This window comes from Micromys minutus (assembly GCF_963924665.1).
Source record: "Micromys minutus genome assembly, chromosome: 2".
NCBI classification, from domain to species: Eukaryota; Metazoa; Chordata; class Mammalia; order Rodentia; family Muridae; genus Micromys; species Micromys minutus.
This window is the reverse complement of record NC_137971.1, coordinates 96399785-96423815: the sequence shown is the minus strand read 5'-3', so window position 1 is coordinate 96423815 and position 24031 is coordinate 96399785. Positions and strand designations below refer to the sequence as shown.

The 24031-nt window shown below is 44.8% G+C and overlaps 1 protein-coding gene and 1 pseudogene across 3 annotated transcripts; both read right to left on the bottom strand.

Annotated features, from left to right (window-relative positions):
* Positions 1-591: 591 nt before the first annotated feature.
* On the bottom strand, positions 592-11044 carry AQP11 (aquaporin 11). Of its 2 annotated transcripts, XM_080913195.1 has the most exons (3): positions 10425-11044; positions 3149-3265; positions 592-822 (listed from the first exon to the last, which is right to left on the bottom strand). In XM_080913195.1, the coding sequence occupies exons 1-3, from the start codon at positions 11041-11043 to the stop codon at positions 743-745; spliced, it is 816 nt and encodes a 271-aa protein (XP_080769321.1). In that variant the 5' UTR covers position 11044; the 3' UTR covers positions 592-742. The 2 variants fall into 2 exon arrangements, with proteins under 2 accessions (XP_080769321.1, XP_080769322.1); XM_080913196.1 differs by lacking the exon at positions 3149-3265.
* Positions 11045-22089: 11045 nt separating this feature from the next.
* LOC308417780 (LIM and senescent cell antigen-like-containing domain protein 1) lies at positions 22090-23764 on the bottom strand (annotated as a pseudogene). The gene is made up of 2 exons: positions 23683-23764; positions 22090-22935 (listed from the first exon to the last, which is right to left on the bottom strand). The product of its transcript is annotated as an LIM and senescent cell antigen-like-containing domain protein 1 (transcript).
* Between the last annotated feature and the right edge of the window lie 267 nt (positions 23765-24031).

Below are 24031 nucleotides of genomic sequence, written 5' to 3'. Positions count from 1 at the left end.
CCAGATCTTGGCTGTGTGTACGTTAAGACAGCTCGACAGTTTGTCGGCTTAAATAGTTTAGGTATTAGAATATATTTAAAATCTAGGAAGTCTGAGGCGGTTGGGGTTGTACATACTTATAATTCCAGCACTTGGAAGATGGTGAGTTCAAGGCCAACCTGGGCTACGTTGTAAGAATTTTTACCCCAAAGTAAAAACAAAGCAAAAAGCCTGGTTGTGGTGACGCACCCCAGTTTGTAATCCCAGCACTTGGGAGGCAGAGGCAAAGGGTCACTGCCCGGTTGAGGCCAGCAGGCTACAAGGGAGACCCTGTGTCAAACCAACAGGAAATCTGTTGAGGACTAGTGGATATAAAAGGTATTTCCTAAAACAACTTAAGAAGCTGTGGTTGAAAAGCACCTCTGAAGCCCACCTCCTGCAGAGGCACGCTTCATAGTTTCTTGGTCTGCCCCTCTCCCCACCTCACGTGGTTCTTTTCATCACAGTTAATAATGACTTGGGATTTATAGAGGTTTAATGAACGAGCCTTATCTAGCAGCATTTAATACATCACTCGAAAGAACAAGTTTTAACTGAGAAATACAGGCTACCTCATCTTCACAGTAATTTTAAGTCCAGGTAGTGAAAACATTAAGACACCTTCCACAAAGGAAGTTCAAACAGGATGGGTCCAGAGTTTGAAAGGTGCTCAAATCGTCACATCCAGCTTGACTGTCTGGTGACTTTGAGTCTTTGGGAGCAGTTATTCCTTTTTATTCGTCATTTGGTTGTTATGCAGCCATGGAAGGAAAAAACTGAACATGAGGATCATCAGCAGTATGCCTGAAAGACAAAATACAGGAAACTAAACCCAGAGCCTGCAGGGAAGGCGAGAATGACCACACGGGTGTCGGTTCAGATTGCTGCTCCCAGGCTTCTCTTTGGTCCTTACAATGATTACATACGCAGTAAGAATAGGGACAGGCATCTTGGATTCAAACTTGGTGAGAGCCCCTGGGCTCTTGAGTCATTTGTTCTGGAAAGTGGCAGGGTTTCTTCCTTGCCTCAAAGGTGGCCTGGGAGGCGGGAGCTCACAGTGTTTTGGAGTTTCTGTTGTTGTTTTAAAGTAGAGCAAATAGATTAAGGAAAGGAAAAATCTCTGAGGAGCAGGAGGGGTTCCAAGGGAGGAGACCTTGACAGCTCTTGGAATTCTCACCCAGGGTTCCTCTTTCTCCCTGAGTCCCACCGTAGTGAGTTTTACAGATGGACCACATAAAATACCCCAGACCAGAGCTCAAGTCTTTAAATAGTAAAACAAAAAAGTGTATATTACTAGTGTATTTAAAGTGTATTGAGCTGGAGAGATGGTTCAGTGGTTAAGAGCTCTTCCAGAGGTCCTGAGTTCAATTCCCAGCAACCACATGGTGGCTCACAACCATCTGTAATGGGATCTGATGCCATCTTTTGATGTGTCTGAAGACAGCAACAATGTACTCATATAAAATAAACAAATAAAAGTGTATATTAACAGTGTATTAAAAGTGTGTATTAACAGTGCTTCATCTATGTGTTGGGTTTTTTTGCAGTGCTGTGTTTCAGGCTAAGGCTCTGCATACATGAGACAAGGCGTCACCACTAAACACCTCCAAGCCTAAATCTTCATTCTCTTCTCGATTTTTATAAATTATTTTTATTGTATAGATGTTTTGCCCATTTCTATTTAGCTGATGACTAAATAAAAGCAAGAAATGCTGGTAACACAGGCACTGCTGACTGTATAAAGTACATGTCATCATTAGAGTTACCTGACCTCTCTTTAAAAGAGACTTTTTGCTTTTCTGGTACTAGGGATGGAACCTCCAGCAACATGCGTACTAAGCAAGCACTTAGGGGGCCACATCCCCATCCTGACTCCAGATTGCATCAGTATGAATGGGACTTGGGAGTCATTCAGAGGCTTTATCGACTACAGGGCTGTGGCACAGGATGCTCTACAAATGAGAAAAGTGACCTAAGTGATTAAATAACATTTGGTTTGGGACTCACATTCATAGGGGGAAATTATTTAGCAAAAAACAAAACAAAAAGAAAAAAATTAAAAATTGAGCAATTGATTTTATTATTTTAAGCTAAGTCTCATGTACCACTATTTAAGGCTAGTCTAAATTCACGATGTAGTAATTATTTTGGTACTAAAACTAGATCCCAAAATTTGTGAATGCTAGGCAAGTTTTCTACCACTGAACTATACCCCTTTCCCCCTTTTAACTTTATACTTTTGGACTCATATACTGGACTTGGTAAGTTGTTCAGGCTGAACTTAAAAATATCTTTGTAGCTTAAGTAGGCTGTATACTTGCAATCCTCCTGCCTCAGCCTCCTGAGTAACTACAATTTCAGGCTGCACACCAGGCTCAGCCAAAAGATAATTTGTGGATGGAAAGAATTACCCTTCAGTGCCCCTGCCTAAATCAGGCAGGCACTAAACTGTATCTGCAGCCCTGATCCAAACAGCGTAAGGAGCTGGGGAGCTGACGAATTGGACAGGTGCTTGCTGTATACGCATGAAGACCTGAGTTTGGATCCTTGACACCCATGTGAAAGTCAGGCTTGACAGCGTATGTCTTATATCCCAGCACTTGGAGCTCACAGGCCAGCCAGTCTAAAACAGGAGAGCTCCAGGTTCAATGAAAGCCCTGTCTTCAAAATAGAGAATGACAAATGAAAAAAATCACCCTGTAGCTTCCACGTGTGCACTCACAGGCAGATGCACCGGTGCACACACAGCTTCAAAGGACACTGCACAAAATTAAAATGCTTTTAAAGCATGTTAAGTTTTTTTTTTTTTTTTTTTTTTTTTTTGTATCTTCTCTGGCTTTAGAAATTGACATGGTAAAATTCCTGTGTGTCATATTTTAAAATATTTTATAATCTAATTGGGAGGCTGGAGAGATGGCTTGCCAGTTAAGAGCACTGGTTGCTCTTCAGAGAAATTGGTTTCTATTCCCAGCACCCACATGGCAGCCCACACCCATCTGTAATAGTTCCAGGCTATCCAAGAGCACTAGGCACACATACAGTGTACACTCAAGCATACATAACACTCCACTCATAAATTAGTTTTTTAAATGCCCTAGCTTTTCAGACGTAGTAAATAAAACATGCTTACCTAGAGAAGGAGCAACCCAATACACGACAAAAAACTTGTAGAACAAGTCGTCAAAGCAGGGGAAATGCAGCGCAAGGGCCAGCGCTGGATTAAACAGCGCTCCTGTGAGGCTCCCTCCTGTGAGCAAAGACAAGACGGAGATCGGTTACCAAGACAGCGAGACCAAACCGATCGCAGCTAACACAGGCACAGTGGCCCAGGACCCTCGAGGACACACATGCCTTTGTCCTAAAAATGGAAAGTGAAATAGATGAAAACAAATTACCCTGTCACTCATCCGCAGAGTCCCCAACAAGGGACTGAGTGGCAGATAGACAAGAACTGAGGACTGGGAGGTGTCTGGAGGGCCAGAGTGCTGCTGCTGCAGCTGAAGACCTGAGTCCAGTGGGGACAGGAGAGACGGGTGCGCCCTGCACACTCGATGGCCAGCCAGCTGAGCCAGAATGACCCAGTTCTGTGCAAAACCCTGTCTGAAGGGAATAGGGTGGAAAGTGACCGAAGGGTACTCAGTCAACATGTTCTGCCTTCTTCACGTATGTACGTGGATGTGCACGCACAGAAATAAATATTCAGAGGTAACTGCAGTGGACTTGTGTTCCAGCTCGACATAGCTTAGGGAAAGGAAGGCTGGATGTCTGACCAGTACTACTCCCCAGAGTTGTGGTAGTGCATTTGCAAATACCCAGGATGTACCCCAAGATAGTGGCATCCCTGTTCTTCCCAGTGGATGAACGTCTTCACTCACACAGACTTACATGGACCGCTGCAGCATGTTAACGGTCATATTAAAACAGTAAACTAGAGCTGGGAATTCAGAGCTTTGCCTGGGATTTCCCTAATGAGACATCCCAGGCTGAGAACAGAGCAATGTTGACAGGAGGCTACTGAGACCAAACTCACCAGTGGCTACGTTCTCTAACACGGCAGCTTGACAGCACTTACCGCCCATGGCGCTGCAGTACAAACGGTGACATCGCAGAGCACACACTCAGCACAAACGGTGACATCACAGAGCACATACTCAGTACAAACAGTGACATCGCAGAGCGCACACAGAGTCTTGAACAGTCTTTTTGGAATGATAACCCTAATGAGACCCTTAGCATTTAAGAAAACTGATTGGCAGCTAATCATTTCTGTTTCACCAAAAAACAAAAAGTAAATTGAGTTCCCTTGTGCTAAGCACCAAGGGCAGAAAGGAAAAGACTTCCAGATCTTACAAGTTATGACAGGCTCATACAAGTGCGCTGGGCAGTTATCTTTAGGAATGGCCTGAGCCACAGCCCTAGTGACTCCTTCACCTCAGGGCCGCAGGCATGGAACATGAAGATGTTCAACATTATGGAGTCTATTAGACCCTAAAACTCAAGCTCTTTCACCTCCCTTGTCCTCCAGCCCTCTCAGCACGGTGCTCCTCAGAGTCCTATGGGAACTGCCATGATGTCCCTCAAATCTGGGTTGGCTCTGTGACTTGAATTGACCAAGCATAGCAGAGGTCACGCTGAGTTCTGAATGCAGAATTCTGAACTGGTGTCCTTTGGAATCCTCACTTTATTGCTCTCTTGGAACAATGTCCTGAACCTGTAATGGTTGGTCTAAGCTGCTGGAGGATGAGAGGCCACATGGAGGGGAACCAAGGTGCTCCAGATGACAAGTGCTGGCAGGCAGCTGTGAGCAAGGGTCCTTGGCTATTGACCCCAACTGCAACAAACCAGCTGCACATGTGATCTTAAAGGGTTTGCCCATCCCACCCAAAAATGAAGGAGTACATTCAACATCCTCTGGGCTCCTCACACATGTACCCCACAACACATGTTCACCTCCAATGCTGCACCCCACACATGCACTCCCTATACACACACACACACAGAGAGAGAGAGAGAGAGAGAGAGAGAGAGAGAGAGAGAGAGAGAGAGATCATTAAGCAACTGAGTAGAAAGCACAAAGAATCATGGGAAATAATAAGTTTTTTTTTAGAGCTTGGAGATGGATTGTTACCTACCAACAGCTATAACAGCTAAAACAGTAAGCCACATCAGGTGGCTTATGTGCTAAAAACCCAAACTGGGCACTTTACTGTTTAACTGTATAATCCTTTGTTGTTAGAGGCTGCCCTGCGTACTGTAGGACATTTAGGGACATCTTTGGCACTGTTTTGGAGAAATCATAATTTTTCTAGGAATATAAATATCTCCAAGATAAACACTAAAAACAATTACCATGAGAATGATACAGAAAGTATATATGGTGCTTTTATGTTTACATGAACACAACCATTGGGTTCAGTTTCATAAGTTAGTACCTATGTGTTGGAAAAAGTAAAAGAATGAAGCAAAGGCAATGGGTTTCTTCTGGTTTTCGACAGTCCTATAGGAAAGGGGCAGGGAACAATCTTAGGACAGACATGGGCTTCCCAGGAGACAGTTCTTCTTGGGTGCTCGAATTCGCTCTGTGGCGCTCTAAGCTCCATTTCACAAATGGTGTCATTTACCAGAAGGTCTAAGGCTTAAGCAAAGCTTAGAAATTCAAGAGTTTAAAGATAAAGCCAGACGTGCTAACATGCCTTCGAAGTCAGCATGGTCCAGCTCTCCCTGAGAAGGCAGAGCCCCTGGGCTGCCTGAGGTGTGGATTCTGTCAGGAGGGGATTCCTCCTCAGAGTGCTGCTGGCTGTGTTAGGCTGTCTTCAGGCTACAATGCTAAGCTACTGGAGATAAAATGTGATTAGCAATCCAGCAAAAATGGCCGAGTTAATACAGCAGCTCTGTGGGAAGTTGCAGGGCAGAGGAATAAGGACAAAAGGAACATTTCCCCCATTGCTTTATGCCAGGAAGAAACTGCAAGTTTGAGACACAGTTCCTCATACCCATGAGACGGTCCATTTTAAAGATAAGGAAACTGGGGACTCGATTAAACATCTAAGGGCACAGCCCGACTCAACCCGACCTCTTAATACCGAATTAAGCAAACGTTTGGGACCTTTGTCGTTGGTTTGTTTGAACACATGTTCATTTGATGAGGGGGATGTGGTGGTCAGAGGACACTTTTTAGGAATCAGGTCTCCGTGGGTCCCAGGGATCAAACTCAGGCCGTAAGGCTTGGTGGCAACAAACCACTTTACCCACTGAGCCGTCTCACCAGTCCTGAAACTAATTTTTATTTGTAAATTAGTGATTATATCCACTTCCTGTTTTATTTTATTTTTTTATTTTATGTATGAGTTCTCTATCTGTATATACACCTGCATTCCAGAAGAGGACATTAGTATATTATAGAGGTTGTGAGCCACCATGTGGTTGCTGGGATTTGAACTCGGGACCTCTGGAAGAGCAGTCAGTGCTCTAACCACTGAGCTGTCTCTCCAGCCCCATCTCCTGTTTTAAACGAGACCATACACAATGTTCTTAGTTCGTTTTTCTTTGGACAAATAATCTCATCTACAGTTGTGGCAAGAAGGAGACTAAAAACCCAAAAGGAGTAATGAGATGAAGAAAAAAACCTTCAATTTCTTTAGACTATTTGCTGGAAGACAAAGAGGAAAAGAGGGGAGGGAGACTTGTCTTACGTCTTACTTGGTGCGGGTATTACTATGCTGAGTCCTAGCTTATAGATTCTGGAAAGCATGTCTGATCTCTATTCATGGCTTATCCTGTATAGGTGGACAGACACCTGTCAGAGACAGGTATAATTTAAAATTCTGCTCACGAGAAACATTACAACAGTAAAGACAACTTACATGTTTCAAATGACATTTTAAAGTATCTAACTATGCCTAGAGATAAACGCAGAGCTCAGTCACCTTGGTTGTTGAAGTAAATTCTGCCAAGACCCAAATTAATCAAGATTTGCTGACAGTCTTCATTAACAGCTCACAGCTCAACACTCCAAGGCCCTAGTGTTGCATGTCGGGAATCCCAGCTGTTCACGAAGCAGAGGTGGGGCCAGCGAGATGGCTCTGGTGCTTAAGACACTTGCTTGACAACTTGAGGTCAATCCGAGGGTCCACATGGTGGAAGGGGATGTTTGACTCTCTAAAGGTGTCTTCAGACCCCTCCTCATGTGCTATAGCACGCACACACACTGCCATCCGCCCCACATACACATACTAAATAAATTTAACTCTCTTAGAAAAAGGAAGCTTGGAAGGCTCAAGTGAATTTGAAAGCAGCCGAGGCAGCGACAAAGTAAGAAAAGACTCCATCTTAAAACAATAATTCATAATTCTGCTTAGTCACAGAGCTTTTTTTTTTATGGTTAGGAAAGCCAATATGTATATAATTGGTATCATATCAGTGGCCTCTGCTTACATATGAACATTTAGTGCTGGGCAAAACATGTGTTTAGCATGTACTCAGCCACAGGCTTAGTTTCCCAACCATAAAAACGGGGTGCCAAGCAATGCATGCACCATCCTATGAGCCTGTAGCTCTGTTGCTCAAATCCTTGTAGTAGTCTGAGGCAGTCCATTCTTTTTGGAACAGTCAAGACTTATTGTCTGCAAAGTAATAGGAATAAGTTTAAGTGTGGCCACTTCCAAGGTGCGTTCGCTTAGACTACAGACTCTAGACAAAGGACCCCAAGCCTGTTCGACGTTCCTCCTCTTGGGGTTTCACACTACACAGGAGCAAAATGATGTCTGATAGAGATCTTAAAATCAGAAATCTCTTTAATTCAGGGTTCAAGGGTTTATTGGCAACAGAATCATGTAATGATTCAGAGCGTTAAGCTTTCATACATGCACGTCATCACGCACGTCATCACGCACGTCATCACACACGTCATCTCGCACGTCATCTCGCACGCCATTTGCTGTTCTTTGTATTCACAGTGCTGCGTGGACATCAGCACCATCTTTACCCAAAAGTGGTCCAGCCCCTAAAAGTCTCCCCGCTGTCTTCTTTTTCATCCTATTTATGTTAGGATCTCGTGTAGCCTAGGCTGGCCTCAAACTCACTAAGTAGCCCAGGCTTACTGAATTTCTGAACCTCTCTCCTTCGCTTCCCGAGTACTAAGCCACCACGCCTGACCCAAAGTTTTCACGTTTTTTTTTTCACTGCTACAAACACAAAGCCTACTCCTCAGTAATGCATCCCCACCCGGTCTATCCTCACCCTTTATAACCACTATTTGTCTCCATCCCTGTGGTCCCCAGCCCTGTTCACTACTAGAGCCACCGGCTCCAGGACCGTGTGACCAGTGAGTGTCGGAGGAGTGTACCTGCTGCCTCAAGTAGGTGCCTGGAACCAGTGTCTGCCGAGCTGGACACGGCAGGTCTACTCTAGAGCAGTGTTTAAAACCGGTTTCCTGATGGGATTGCCCGGGGAGAACGCTCATCTCTGCCACGTTCCAGAGCAGTTAGATGCTGGGATCTGGACCAGAATGGGTATATTTTTAAAAACCTGCCTCAGAGATTTGCAAACAGATTGTTGAGAACCTCTGTCTGCATTAGACACTGGTTCACCTCTGAGCAATCACACATCGGACCCCTGAAACTGACATTCTGGGGTTCTCCACTGGCCTCTTACGAAAAACTCCAAATATCACTTTGCTTCTCTTTTGAATGACATTTTTACCTTTTACAAGAGCTAAGAGCCATGTGCATAAAAGCAGGTGTTCTATCTAACGACATCCGCAGTCCAGGAATACTTGAAACATTATTTATGGAATCATAACTTGTTGCTAAAAGCATAAAAATACAGGAGGAACACAACTTCACAACCATCAACAGAGGCAGGAGGAGCAATTCAGGGGTGGGAAAGAACTAGGTGTCCTTAAATTTTTTTTTTTAAGATAAAGCAAATCTCAGATTTTAGTTTTTTTGTGTGTTTGTTTTTAGAGACCACAGTGTCATGTAGCCCAGGCTGGCCCAAACCCAGTCAGTAGCAGAAGACCTTAATCCTCCTGCCTCTACCTCTGCAGTGCTAGTATTACTGGCATGAATCACCCGCACAACTCTTTGCTGCTTTAACTGGCAAATACGGAACTGCACTGTGGTATAACTGCTCACGCACAGTGGAGTTTCAGCTAAAACAGCTCATGCCGTCCTCTCTCACTGGCCTCTCAAACACGCACACGTCCTCTTCTTCTCTTACCCCACACAGTGTATTTTCCTGGGTGTGTACTAAAAAAACAATTCTAGATTCAAAGAAGGGGAACTCCTGAAGTCTTTCATGTTACCCCAGGAAGGCAAACAAACATCTGAAGTATACCTCCACTGGGATTTTGTTTATTGTTCCCAGGATGGAACCCAAAACCTAGTGAATGCTAGGCAGGTTCCTTACCACGGAGCTACATTCCTCAGTTTCCCTTTTAGAGAGTACAAGAAGTAAAAAGACTGTTACTATGTTTCCCTTGGTTATATTCATGTCTCTAAGACACTGTTTATAATTCCACTAATGTCCCAGTAAAAGCCTTTCATTATTTTAAAAAGGCACATTTTACCATTAAACAACTTTTGAATCCCCACTGCAGCTGAGCTTTCTGAAAGTGAATAAGTAAATAAGACTTCTGGAGTTTTGTTTTGTTTTGTTTTTTTTTTTTTTTTTTCCTTCTGATTTTTTGGTTTGTTTTCCTTAGACTGGGTTTCAGTATTTAGTATTGTCTGACCTTGGATTTAGCATTACTCTCCGCCTCTGCTTCCTGAGTGCTGGGATTACAAGGGTGAGCCACTACACCCAGTTGAGAATTATTTGTTTCTAAAGAGCATCTTTAGGCACATTTTAAACTTGAAGCACACTTTTCGTGAGAGTATACTTAAACGTTCACGTGCAACTCAACATAAGGAAATATGACAAGTAATTTGTAGGAAAAAAGTAGGGAGTGAATGCAGCTCTAGAATTGCTATTCCTCACGGTCAATTACTAACCAAGTATGCACTTTAAGCTCAAAGGAACTTTTTAGACCGGATCATTTCTCAGTAACAATGTCAGAAGCAATCTATACCACACCTTGGCCTGAGAGCCGTAGCTGATAAGCAGCCTTTCTAACATTAAAACAATCCCTTTGTAGGCTATTTAAGCCCTTGGCCTTAATCTACCACCATCTTAGTTTCGGTACCTGGGTGTCTGTTTTCTCTGGGTGTTCAAAAACAGCACTGAATGAATAGCTGTATGTTGGCTCCAACAGCTAGGCACTGGCTGCAAGATGGTTAGAATAATACACGGCCCAGCATCTCCATCGCCTTAGAGTGGGAGGGGGGTGCTCAGATGTATTGGTAAAGAACTTAGGACCTCGGGTCGTAGAGGCTCGGGGTGACAAGTGTTTGGTAGGAATAACAAACCTGCATAGGCCAAAAAGGTGATGAGTGCAGCCAGCAGGTGGATGCGAAGCTTGCTTCGGACCTCCTGGAACTGCAGTAGAGCGCTGTGGAAAATAAAGGAGCAGATGGCCTCTATGATGATCGCTTTGGACATGTCGGTGTGGATGGGATTCCTGCAAGCTAAGATCCTCTCGTTGAAATGGTACTTGGTCAGACTCAGGCTCCACAGGGCGCTCATGCAGTACCTGCTGCACAGGGCGCTAACCAGCTGAGCCAACAACCTCACGGCACCCGCCTCGGGGGACATACCCCCCAGAATCATCTGCATCATCACGCCGCACGGGTTGCTAGCTGTGCCCACCAAGGTCAGGCCATGCACCAGGGAAAAGAAGTAGATGAGTGTCAACGTCCAGGTGGGGTGCGCGGAGTCCTGCTCGCTCAGCAGTTGGAGCTCATGGGTGCAGCAGCAGAGCTGGAAGGTGGCTAGAAACTCCAGGACGAAGGCGTGGACCACGGGCCTGTGCAGCTGTTGCCGGGCGATCACGCGGGCCAGCCCCATCAACAGCACGACCAACAGCATGAGCCCCAGCGAGATGCAGGTGTCCTGCACCTCGGGTCGGAGCCCCAGTAGCGCGGACATGGCTCCCTCACCGCTCGGGCCGGCTGAGGGCGTCAGGGAAAGAGGAGCGTCGGGGGCTGGAGTCCGAAGTCCGCGGCCCCGCCCTCCCACGCCCCTCTGGGCGGGCCGAGTGGCGAGCCCCGGTTCCGCGCTGGAGGGCTCCTCCCCTCCCCGGCTGCGCCCTGCAGATGTGATCCGAGCCGGGGAGGGGGGAGGAGGCGAGGCGGCGAGGGAGCTGTCCCTGGGCGCTGGCGGAGGGGACAACGGTCAGCACAGCCCCACGCGCACCCGCCCTCGGCTGCCTCCCTCAGCACGGGGCCCCGAGACCACTGCGCAGGCGCGCGGCGCCCGAGGTCTGGGTTCCCAGCGGCCGGACCCCGAGCCCGAGACCGCGCCACGTTGGTGACAGCGCCTATGGCGTGCAGAGCGTGGCTTGGGAACTCCCCCTTGATCTTTGCACACTCCGGAAACTGTACTCCACGGAGCCCCGAGGGTCATCTTTGCAACCACCCCGTTTCTACTAAGGGAGAAACCGGAGTTGAGCCGCGCGGAGGTGACCCTCTGGGAAAGAGCTGTGATCAGCTAGGAGTGGGCGTGAGGTTTGACCGGTTTGACAGGGTGTTAGAGCCTTGGTTTTCTTTCACCCACACCCGAAATTTATTCGTAAGTGTGGGGGAAAATATATGTCCATTTTACGTGTAAAATGTGACGTTAATTATATTTGCACTATTATCCAACTATTGTTGCTGTTTCCAAACTTTGGATGTTGGTTCTTCTTTTTTTTAATCGAATGTATTTGCTGAATGACCTAATTGTCTTGCCTATTTTTATATTTTTTATATAAATATATCTATGGGGCTCACTGTGCCCGTCTCGTGTGTGGCCGAGGAACCACCGCGGTAGTTCTCCCCTTCCAGGAGGTGGGTTCCAGGGATCAGACGCAGGTCCTCAGTTAAGCACCTTTACTTACTGAAGCATCTTGCCTGCAGGCGATGGTTTAGGCTCGAAGTCTTCAAAGTTTGTAATGTTTATGTTATCTTCACCATGATGTTAAAATCCTAAGAAATCGCTGCTTGTTTGCAGCGCCAATAGGTTGGCTTTCCAGCCTGAGGCAGGATGGAAACCTGAGTTTGAGGGGCCGTGGAAAGGAAGCTAGCCTGGAGCTGAAGTCTCGCACCAGCTGAGAGTCAAGTGTTCCAGCACAGTTAACATTTATTGGGAAGTTTACCTTATAGATCTCACAAATAAGAATATTAAAATCGTTCCGAAAGTCGCTTTCTAAGTCGACCTTCCTCCTCCCGTGGTGTTTGTGACTTCCAACCATGACATACTGCGGCTAGGGCCAGAAGGTTTGGAGGTGAGGGTGCAGCCCACCAACCTCAAGTTCAGATACTTGCCTGGCAGTTCTCGGCCTCCGGCGTGGCTGTGTGAGCAAGTGAATATTCAGATAGAGTGCTGCATTATCGGCACTGGTGAGCACATTACCTCTTATGAGGTAATGCAGGCCCGATTAATTATAAAACAAGAAAATAGCAGGGCTGGGTCATACTAAACGGAGACATTCCTTTGTTCTAAAGACAGGAGAATTTGAGAAGGCATACAATGTGTTAAAATGTGTCTCCCGAGGGAACACAGTCTGAAACATATATTCATATTGTTTTGATGACCCTTATGTTATTATCATGTAATAACAAGTGCTGTAAGGTTGTTCTCTCTCTCTCTCTCTCTCTCTCTCTCTCTCTCTCTCTCTCACACACACACACACACACACACACACACAAGAATGTTAAGCAGGGATACAGCTTACTTAGGGATCAAGGAAATAGAACCTTTCACCCACCTGGTTTCTAGTTTTCGATTGAGAGGCTCCATTTAGTGAAAGACACATCTTATCTCCCTTAAATAACCTTTGTGTCCCAGAATTTACCTCATCAGATTGTAATCATATCCAAGACATCTTATGACTCACTCTATAACCATATTTACCAAAAGGATGTGTGTGTGTGTGTGCACGCGCACGTGCATGTGCACACTGGCATGTCTAAGGAAGGAGCCCTTAGAAAAATTTCCATCACTGGAATTCTAAAAGCTTCTAAAATGGACGTGCAGTTGTGTCGGAGCCACTGAACTACAATTCCTGGGAAGTCCACACCCACCCTTGTCTGTTGTCTTGCCCTCGAGGGCCTTGCTATTGACGAACTTAAGTCTGTGTGTAAACAAAATCTCTGCTTTGTAAACTCCAGCTTTTTTCACACCCACTCACCCTGAAATTTCTTTCTGCACTGAAGTTAAGAATCCCTGATATGAGCCTGTGTGGAAGCACACGTCTTAATCTCTGCAAAGGCAGGCAGGTTTCTGTGAATTCAAGGCCAGCCTGATCTACAGAGAGAAACCCTTCAGCACTCTGGAAAGAACTCTCAGACTTCTATAGTCAGCATGAAGCTGTGTCTCCTCCCACACGGCACTGCCCACAACCCGACTCACCTGATTGGTTTCAGAAACCATGGAAACTCCTTAACACCGAGCAAGAAGTAAGTAGCTTGAAGTTGAACCCCATGATTTAACAGCTCGGGTCCAAGAGTTCATGCCAACACCACACTCCTAAGAACTCACCCACGTGGGTGGCTCACACTGACACCTCCTGAGGCTCCCCTGACCTTGAGCCTAGCTGTGTTCTGAGTTGATGTATGTTGCGACGCTTGCCTTTATTTCGGAGGTTCCAAATAAGCAGCATCCTGCCTCAGTCTTGTCCCACGGGCTCTGTCACACACAAGTCCACATTTCCTAGAGCTGAGAGGGCAGGGCAGCACACGCAGGAGGGTGAGCTTCTCAATCTTATTTCCCTGTCTCAACCTGCCCTTTTATAACCTAGGGAAGATTCCCAGACTGTAGCTCAAATGTTACCCTACCATGCTGGTGGCTGAGGTAGGAGGACTGCCTCAAATTTGAAGGAAAATTCCCTTTTAATGCTAAGATTTCCATGGTGCAAATAGTCAAAAAAAGTTATTTTATTAAAATATAAAGTATGTAGAGAAATGAAGCTCTTTTTCCTTGTCTATGTCAAGCAAAAGAATCTAAGGTGAGTTTAAAGCCATTTCTTAGTTTAAAGCCATTGCTGGTTGGAGAGATTGCTTTAAAACCAATCCTGTGAGTGTAACTTTTTCTCCAGTCCTAGTTAATCAGCACTCGATTGGGGATTAGTTAATATAAGTGTATCCATTTCCTGCTGTGCTAATAAGTCCGTTTTGCTAGTAAGAGCCATATAGAGAATCTGTCTTTTGAACTTTGGTAAGGATTTTAAAATCATCACAATGTATATTGTCATTAAGTAGACTTTGGACATTGCTTCATTTAGGAAGTAAAAGTCAAACAAAGTGCCGATCAGGCTGAGCCCTGTTCTGAGCTATTCCCTTCTGTGTAAAAAACAAAACAAAGCAAAAAAACAAAAACAAAAACAAAAACAAAACAGTGGCTTTCAGGCTGTGCTTTGGTCCTGGGTGACGACATTTTACAGTCTCAGTTTGGCTCCATTTTGAGGGCAAAGACCTCATGTGCACAGACCTGTCCAGCAACCACCATGAAAAATATCTGTTTTATGTTCCGTATATGAAGGCTTGCCTGCCTGTAGCATACCACATGCCTGTGGAGGCCAAAGGAGGCATAAGACCCCCTGGGGTCGGAGGTATGGATGGTTGTAAACCCACATCCCAGTAAGAACAGGAAGTACACTTTTACCACTGACCCATTGCTCTGGCCTCTAAACATTTACTCTTCTTTCAATTTAGTTTTTAAGACAGGGTCTCTCTTTTATGTAGCTCTGGCTGCCCTGGAACTGTTAATGTAGACTAGGCTGGGCTCAAACTTAGATCCACCTGCCTCTGCTCCTGAGTGCTGGGATTAAAGGCATGCACTACCACACCCAGCCTAATAGTTTCTTTTTAAAAGACGTCAGCTATAAACAAAGTGAAAACATATTAGCACATGAGCATATTAAAGCCATATCAGAGAGATGGAGAGATGGCTCAGTGGTAAGCGCTCACGCTGCCTTAACTCCAGGTCTAGGGAGTCATATACCCTCTTCTGCCCACAAAGGACATATATTCACAGAGGCACACACACAATACATATAGATAGAAATAAATCTTTAGAACCATATAAACTGGAACTTATTGGAGGGCACGGAACACAGCAGTGGCAACACCCTGGTCAACCTATTGTCTGACTGCTTGGTGTGTGTGTCCATGGACTGACGGGCACAGAACCCCACACGGTCTCAAACCTCCCCTCAGCTTGGTACTCACTGCTTGACGCAGCCCACTAGTATTTCTGTCTGTTCACCGCTCTGTCTGTCCATCTGTCTGCATCTGTCCTCCGTGCTTCTGACTCTGGGCAGCTCAGCTTTGTGGCTTTGTAGCTACCAAGGGCTCTCTGCCTCTGCTTCTAGTAAGGCCTCTCGGGACCCTTTGATGTCTTCTAAACCCCTTTCCAGGCCATTTTATAACCTATGTATATGCACAGATATAGATACACTCACCGCGATGTTTAATGTATGATTTAAGAGTTCGTATGAGTATTAATTTCGAGTATAGCAGGCATGGTGGTTATGACTCTACCACAACTGTAATCCCAGCACTTGGAACAGGGGTATCACAAGTTGAAGGTCATTTTTGGCTTTTTTGAAATGAGACTCTGTTTCAAAAATAGCTAAATAAGCAAAAAACAAAACAAAACAAAAACCCCAAAACAACAACAACAACAAAACAACTGGTATTTGCCAACAGCAGATACTACTTGGCAAATTGTAGCCAACAACGCCAACGGACATCCAGTGGTTCATGGCTATTTACTAAAGTCTGGCATTGTGGAAGAACTCGGATGTGTTTGTCTGAACCACTGGTGTGGCACAAACCTTTAGAACGGGTTCTCCACCTTCCCAATGCTGTGACCCTTTAGTATTGTTGTGGTGACCCCAACCATAAAATTATTTTTGTTGCTACTTTGTGACTGTAACTTTACGACTGTTGTGAATCATAATATAAATATCTGTGCCTCCTGATGGTCCCAGGCCAAGCCCTGTGAAAGGCTCATTCTATTCTCTGAAGGGGTCGAAAACCACAGGTTGCGAACTGCTGCCTTAGTTAATTACCCGAGATTGAACATTTTACATCAACTGAATCAATCTTCCTCTTTTCAGAGTCAGGAAATCACTTAACACTTAACCTGGAAGGGTGACATTAATAACTAAGACATCTTAGCTTTACTGAAACGACATCAAAGACCTTCTTTGTTCTTTTATTGCTGTAGAAGAGAGACAGGACTAAAGGAGCTGAAGGGGTTTGCAACCCCATAGGTAGAACAACAATTCCAACCAACCAGACAGCCCAGAGCTCACAAAACTAAAACACCAACCAAAGAGCACACATGGAGGGACCCATGGCTCTAGACGCATATGTAGCAGAGGATGACATTGTTGGCATCAATGGGAGGAGAAGCCTTTGGTCCTGCCAAGGATCAATGCCCCAGTGTGTTGGAATGACAGGGCATGGAGGCAGGAGGGGAGGGGGGTGGAGGAGCACCCTCATAGAAGTAGGAGGAGAGGATGCAATAGAGGGTTTCTGGAGGGGAAACCAAGAAAGGGGATAACATTTCAAATGTGAATAAAGAAAAAAAATTAAAAAAAGAAATAATAATAATAATAAAAATGCTGGCCCAAATTGACAATCGTAGTACTCCGGAGGCAGGAGCAGAGTAGATCCCTCAAGTTCAAGGCTGGCCAAGGTGCCATACTGAGAACCTGTCTCAAACAGCAGCAGCAGCAACAACAGAAATGTAAAAATGCAGTGTCAGCAACAGCACAAAGGGCTCCTGGGGGACAGGGGAGGGGAGAACCCTAAGATTTTAGGGCAGGGGGGTCTCTTACGTTTTGTTCTATAAGCTGACTACTGTCAACGAGACTGGGTTCATGTCGGTGCTGTTGTACAGTCACGTGGAAACCACGAACTCTGAGGATAAGGAAACGCTGACACAGACGTTTGTAGACGCGGGGAGCAGACTGTGGACGTGTGAGGGGTGCCTCTCAGGCTGCGGGAGCAGCAAGAGGGAGGAAGATGGTAAGTGGAGAAGGGCTAGGAAAAGCGTGGGGACACTGAGGCAGAGAGCAGGTTAGGTGGCCCACCAGGGAGCACATGGAAGGGTCAGGGATGGAAGGTAAGCAGGTAAGCAGACCCTGGGCACCGGGACAGCAGTAAAGCCCAGTGGGAGCTGTTCACTTCAGTACTGTAACAGTAAAGGTGTCAAGGGAGAGAGCGCTGGTCTCACATTCATCACGTGCTAACACCTTTCCAGAATTCACATGTCTTTTACCTTTATAAGCAACCCAGTGAGGGTTTCGGTACAGCTCAGTGGCAAAACGATACACTGTGATCCATGTGAACCGAAAGGAGAGACTCAAATAAGTTGTTCTTTGACCTCCACACACGTGCCATTGCTCAAGTGCACTTGAACACACTCGAGCACTACCCCCCCCACACACACACACACCTTTTAAAATAAAATGTCAGCCCTTGGAAAGTACCTCGACAATGGGTATGGGCTATGAGTAAACACAAGGAAAGGGCAGAGAGCAATATAGTTGTGTCTTGATATCTTGTCTTTCTCGTGCTGCTGACACTGAATCCTTTTTGCTTTATGTTTGGAAAAACAAAACGACGCTAACGCTACAAAAATCATGGAAACGAGGAGTTAGGCACCAGGGCCGAATTCAGCCAGCCTTCCTAGGTCGGACTGTGTGTGGCACATTCTACCACAAGGTGGCAGCACCTCACACGCATACCTCCAGTGACCACACAGGTTTTTGTTTTGTTTTTCAGTATAAACGCACCACATAAGCTGGATGTGGTGACACAACGCTGTAACCCCAGCAGTCAGGAGGCAGAGGCCAAAGGAATGACACCAGGTCATCGTGTTCTGCATAATGAATTCCAGGCCAGCCAGGGACACATAACAAAACTTTGCCAAAGCAAGGCAGAGAGCTGCTGGCTCAGCAGTTAAGAGCATTCATTCGTTCGTTCGTTCGTTCGTTCGCTCGCTAGCTCGCTCGTTTGTTCGTTCTCTAACGGAGACTGGAGTCTGGCTCCTTGCACCCACACTAAGAATCTCACAATCGCCTGTAACACCAGCTACAGGGAATCCAGCATTCTCTTCTGGTATCTGACTACCTGGCCCTTACATGCGCTCAGACAGTCAGACAGGCAAGCATGCTAACACATGCCACAAATAAATATTTTTTAAAACCCAAAACAAAAATACCCAAAATTTATCAGTGATAGCCCATGTTTGGAAACTTAATTTTAACCAGAAAAAAATACTTGGTCTGAAACAGGCTTACAGTTCATCTAAGTTCACAGAAATATTTCACACTTTTGTAAGATTTAGAATCTTGACGTTTGACCCCAAGCAAGCAGGAGGAAAGAAAACACAAACGTCTGCTTGTCTCGAAGGCTCGCCACCTGAATTTGATCTCCTGACCTTCACATGCTCACCACAGTGTGCACATGTGTGTGTGCACACACATATACACCCACACAGTTGGTGAAGTGCCCAACTTATCACTCGACAAGCAATGGCTGCACCTTTAATAATTATTCACGTGATTTTCGTTTATTGTTTTTTCCTTATCATTTGAGAACCTTAGAGAGCATCCCTTCTGTTGTTTCTTTGTTATGAATATTTATTAAGCACCAACAGTGTACAGCAATGGTTGCTACATAAAAGCACAGTTATTGATATAATCTCTTACCATTAAACCTATGATCTGAAATAGAATACAATACTACTGTCAGCCCACATCAAAGTTTTCTTAATTTGGAACTTGCTCCTTTGGCAAATGGATGAAGCAAAGTGCCCTATTTCAGGCAAAGTGTTAATAAGGCTTTGAATATGACACAGAAAATGTGTTTTTGTGTATTCAGCTTCCATGTTGCGTTGGGGTAACTAAGGACAAAAAGGGCACTTAGAAACTTCATAAGCACAATGAATTATTTCAGACTGTTCTCAGAAATTCAAACAGAGATGTTCAATGACCAATGCCAGCAGCCAGTGACCCCACAACTAACAGGAACTTCATGAAGTCTGTCTTGGCCCCATTTAGACCTTCATCTTCTTCCACACTAAGGGCTCTAATGTTGCACCCCAGCACCACCTCGAGGTGAATTACTATGTAATGATGAGCTCAAACTTACTGGAATATTCCTGTCTGAGGAGAAGCAAGCAAAGACAGCAGTGGGGACTCTGGCTAAGCGATGTCACATAAGCAAGGATGTCAGGCAAGGCCACACCCCTCTCAAGTGACAGGGGAAGCTGGGAATGTCTGCTTTTCTGCTCCACACTTCCAGTGAGGTATCAGGACCCTAGACTACAAACTCTATTTGCCTAAATGCACGTACAATAGTTCATAAATACTTTTTAAAAAAGATTTATTTATTTTATGTATATGAATACACTGTGGCTGTTTCAGACACACCAGAAGTGGGCGTCAGATTCCATTACAGATGGTTGTGAGCCACCATGTGGTTCCTGGGAATTAAACTCAGGACTTTGGAAGAGCAGTCAGTGCTCTTAACCGCTGCCCCTCATAAATACTTTTAATCAAGACTTGTTGTTCTTAGCTAACAAAGGCACACTGAAGAAAATTTGGTTCTATTGTCAAAAGCAAGGATAAATTAAAAATGCTGAACAAACACAAAGCATGTATAGTTTTAATCACTCAGACTTCTCTTCATTCCAAAAGAATATTAAGAAATAAAATGATTGGTTACAAGTTGGTTATCTGAAAACAGAAATGTATTCCATAATGTGTATAGCCAAGTACTTAAAAAAATTCATGATTACAAACTTTTAATGAGTAACAGTATCCTGAGATATCCTTTGTGTGTGTGTGTGTGTGTGTGTGTGTGTGTGTGTGTGTGTATGTTTATATTTCTGAATGTGTGCATGTGTGTGTGTGGATGTGGAGGCCAGATTTCAATCCTGGCTGTCATACCTCGGGAGCCATGCACCTTGATTTTTTTGATACAGGATTTCCCACTTGGACCGGGGGCTCACTAGTTAGGCTGCTGAGTTGGCTCCCTCATAAATCCAGGGACCTGCTTGCCTCCAAGTTCAGACTCAGGTCCTAAGGCTGGTGTGAGTCCATTACTGACTGAGCGTTGCCCTAGGCGCCTGAGATATTCTTTATGGCAAAACGATACACTAGTGTTTTTGTTTGTGGGGATGTTTTGGGGGGGATAGTATCTCACACTGTAACCTAGGATTTGTCTCCAACTCCTGGCAAACTTTCTGCCTCAGCCTCCCAAGTGCCTAGACTACAATGTGAGTCACTATATCCAGCAGTGTTTGCCAAATATACCTTGGCAAATGAGAAAAAGAACAGGTTAGCAGCAGAAAAAAAAATTAAAATGTTCATACTTTTGCATTTTGAGTTTATACAAAAAGAATGATCCAGACATTTTAGGATAAACATTTTTATAAAATAGAACTCACTGATTTTTACTTAAAGTTGCTACTCTTACTGCTCTCTCTCAATCTAAAAGTATCATTTATACCGTTTTACTACTTTATAGTAAATAAAACTCAGTCATGACATTTGAAATGAAAAAAGCCTTCACTAAAATGTTTTAACATATCAGCACAGTTCTAATAATAGGACCGGAATTAACTTTCATTTGGCTTCCTGAGGAAAGAATTTTGAAAGTTTGTATCAGTGGTAAACGATTCTAAATTTATGAATCAGAGTCAAAACACGTGTTTTGGCATCATAGGAATATCTAGCATCCCTGGCTACCGGATGCAGTTTTGTAAGGCAAGGCGAACTGGACTCTGCAGCATAGATAGAGCACGGAGCTGCTGAGCTCTGAGGCACAGCGGTTTCCTAAACAAGGCTTCACTGTGCAGCCCTGGCTGGCCTGGGACCCCCTGCCACTGCCTCCAGAGTTCTGGGAACGAAGTCCAGCACCGCCCACCCGGCCACGCCCACTTTTGAGAGCTATAAGGTCCAGGCTGCGTTAGAGTTCATCTCATGTCCCACCTGAACACTATGTACTTTACGTTAAGCTAAGAAGCATAATTGTGTAAAGTACTGTTAAAATGCTTCGTTTCCACAACATCACAATGGATGCAATATTTTCCAGATAACTTTTTTTTTTTTGCTTTGCTCAAAAATGTAAAAGTCTTATTAGTAGCTACAAGTATGTGAAGTAATTTTATGAAGAAAAAATTTATAAGGAGAAGGAAATAGAAGACTAATCGTAGTGATTTAATAAAAAGAAAAGTCATTCTGAACGTTTTTGTTTCTTAGCAATATGCATGTGCCTTTTACAACGCTAACTGGATAAACACGTGGCTCCGTAGGAACCGTTTTTGGTAGTTTACTTATCTTCCCCATATAGTTCCTCAGTATAGGAATGGGAAATTCTTTTCTTATGCTGAGAAGGAAAGCAAAGCTTGGAGTCCTTTAAAACGTGCGTCATGTAAAGGCTGACTCCTTAGAAGAGAGGTTGTCTATCATGTTTATGAATTGTGTGTCGGCTGGCGCATGTGCACCGCGGCTGTCTGTGGAGCTGAGAGGAGAACTCGAGAGACAGAGTTCTCCTTCCACATGACCTACACAGTCACGGCCTCACACAATCTTAAGGATTCAACTTAGTCCACCAGGTCAGGCAGCAAGTGCTTCTGTTGGTCCGCAGAGCAGGGTGTTTAATTCTGAAGAGTTACATTTTATATTTTGGAAGGCCTAATTAAAACCACCCTTCAACATTGTTTTGTTTGTTTTTTTGGTTTTCTTGGCTCTATACTTTTAATGCCTACAGATTAGTATGGCTAAAGAAAATGAAAGTCCCGATTTCATCTTGTTTTACGTAGAAATAAACATTTTCTTTCGTCTTGAAGGAAAAAAGGGAAACGAAGAGAACCATTCTCTGTGATGCTTTGATGTAGTTTTAAGCAAAAGGAGATCAGGGTGGATCAAGTTAAGTAATAGTGGTTAGAAGAGAGAGAGAGAAACACCCTGAGTTATTTTCTTCCTAAGGTCTCAGACAGTTTCTTAAGTCATTTCTTCAGCTCCAAAGGGAATTTCTCGTAGCACTTCCTACAGACTGGCTTCATGTCAAACTCCACAAATGTGTTCTTGAGTGTTAGTTTGGTGTCGCAGGTGGAACAGGCAAAGCAGCTCACACACCAGGCCTTGCTGAGAGAAGAGACCACGTCACCTTCTATGACACGGTTGCAATGGAAACAAACATCCCCAAATAGCTGATTGTAGTGAGTTTCACAATAGGCTTTCCTCTCAGAATGGCGATGTTTGGCACAAACAATGCTCCACATGCCATTGCTTGCCCATGGCATTCACTACTCGCCCTTTAATGGGCCGCCGGCAGGCGCCACAGATAGGGACCCCCATCTTATCATGACATGGCGGACAGTATAGCTCCCCTTTCAGCTCCGGAGCATCAGCAGTCAGCTCCTTCCTGCAGCTGGCACAGTTGAAGTGGTCCCGGTGGTAAGGGTCGTTCTTGAAGATCTGTTCATCAATGATGGCATGGCACTTCTGGCAGATGTATTTTCCAAGGCCCCTGGCCTTTTCTGCCAGCACTTCCTGGCAGAGGTCACACCGGAAGCACTCGGGATGCCAGCTGTGGTTTATGGCTTTGAAAGCCCGGCCAATGATGAGTCCACCACACCGGTGGCAGCAGGGAGCGAGGAGCATCTGGACACGGTGCTCACAGTACTTCCTTCCTTCTGGGAGATGCTGGAAGCTCTGAGCGCGTACGGAGCACTGTTTGTGGTACAGCTCATCGTGACTGTTCACGACCTTCTCAGCAGCTGCAAAGCTTCCCTTGCAGCGCAATGGCCACGCGGCTGTTGGTCATTCCGGCTGCCACGCCCAACAGATCAGCGGTCCACGCCGGGTCAGTTTGTTCTGGTTCTTCGTGCTGGGATAGAAGCTGTGGCCTTATGTATACAAGGCCCTTGCTCTCCCTCTGAGCAGTCTCCTCTCTTCATTGGAGTTTTAAAAATTCCCAGAAGTGTGGTTTTTAATCTTCCTAAGGCTGCGACCCTTTAGTACAGTTCCTTATAGTATGGTGACCCTACCACCACAATGTTATTTCTGTTGCTACTTCATAAGTGTGATTTTGCAAAACCAAGATGGAGCTGGAAAAGGAAAATCTAGAACCAGGTGATCTTTTTTTCCCCTCTATTACAACTTTATTTCTAAAAAGGGATACATATACAGATTTTTAAAGGCATTTTGGCATAACACTATATGAATATTTTTTGTCAGTACTTAATTCTTTTAGAGGTTTGATAGCATGCATTGAAATCCCACTAGTTACCATAAGCATAAAGTACATGTAGGACAGAACGTAACATGGAAACAGTTTTCTTGGTGAGTATAGATTAAGCGTAAGAGCCAGGTGATCTTAACTGGCGATAGGTTGCAGAGACCCCCCCCCCCCACACACACACACTACTGGTGCTCGACATGGAACTTGACCCTTGGAAAGGGATGCTAATTGCAACTAAACACTGGTAATGGTCCTACCTGTACCAGCAAACAACTTGTACAAGTTATAAAATATTAATCATGCTGATGGAACCCCTTACAACTCACAGTGTCAAAGCTATTGTGGAATGACACCATCAAATACTTAAACAACACATTTAAAAAATAACAATTGGGGGCCATATCGTCGCCTAAATGGTCAATGCTATGTGTATTCAGCCATGGTTACTTTAAACTCTTTTCACCTTAAAGGATGTTTCCTCTGCTACCCAAAAGCATTTTTCCCTAAAGAAGACATAGATGTGGACACAATATATTAAATGACAGATTTAGGAACTAATCAGTGGGAACGGCCCCACGTTCTTCAAACATCCAGGCAGGGTTACACTCCTGCCATTCCAGAAAATGGAAGAAGTCCCAGATGATAGCCACTCCTGTGCATCTGACCAA

Coding starts and splice junctions, on each gene's coding strand:
- AQP11 (XM_080913195.1), bottom strand. CDS start 11,043: ATGTCCGCGCTACTGGGGCTCCGACCCGAGGTGCAGGACACCTGCATC. Junction 3,266..10,424: donor CACCTTTTTGGCCTATGCAG/GTTTGTTATTCC, acceptor CTTTGCTCACAG/GAGGGAGCCTCACAGGAGCG. Junction 823..3,148: donor TTGGGTTGCTCCTTCTCTAG/GTAAGCATGTTT, acceptor TTTGTCTTTCAG/GCATACTGCTGATGATCCTC.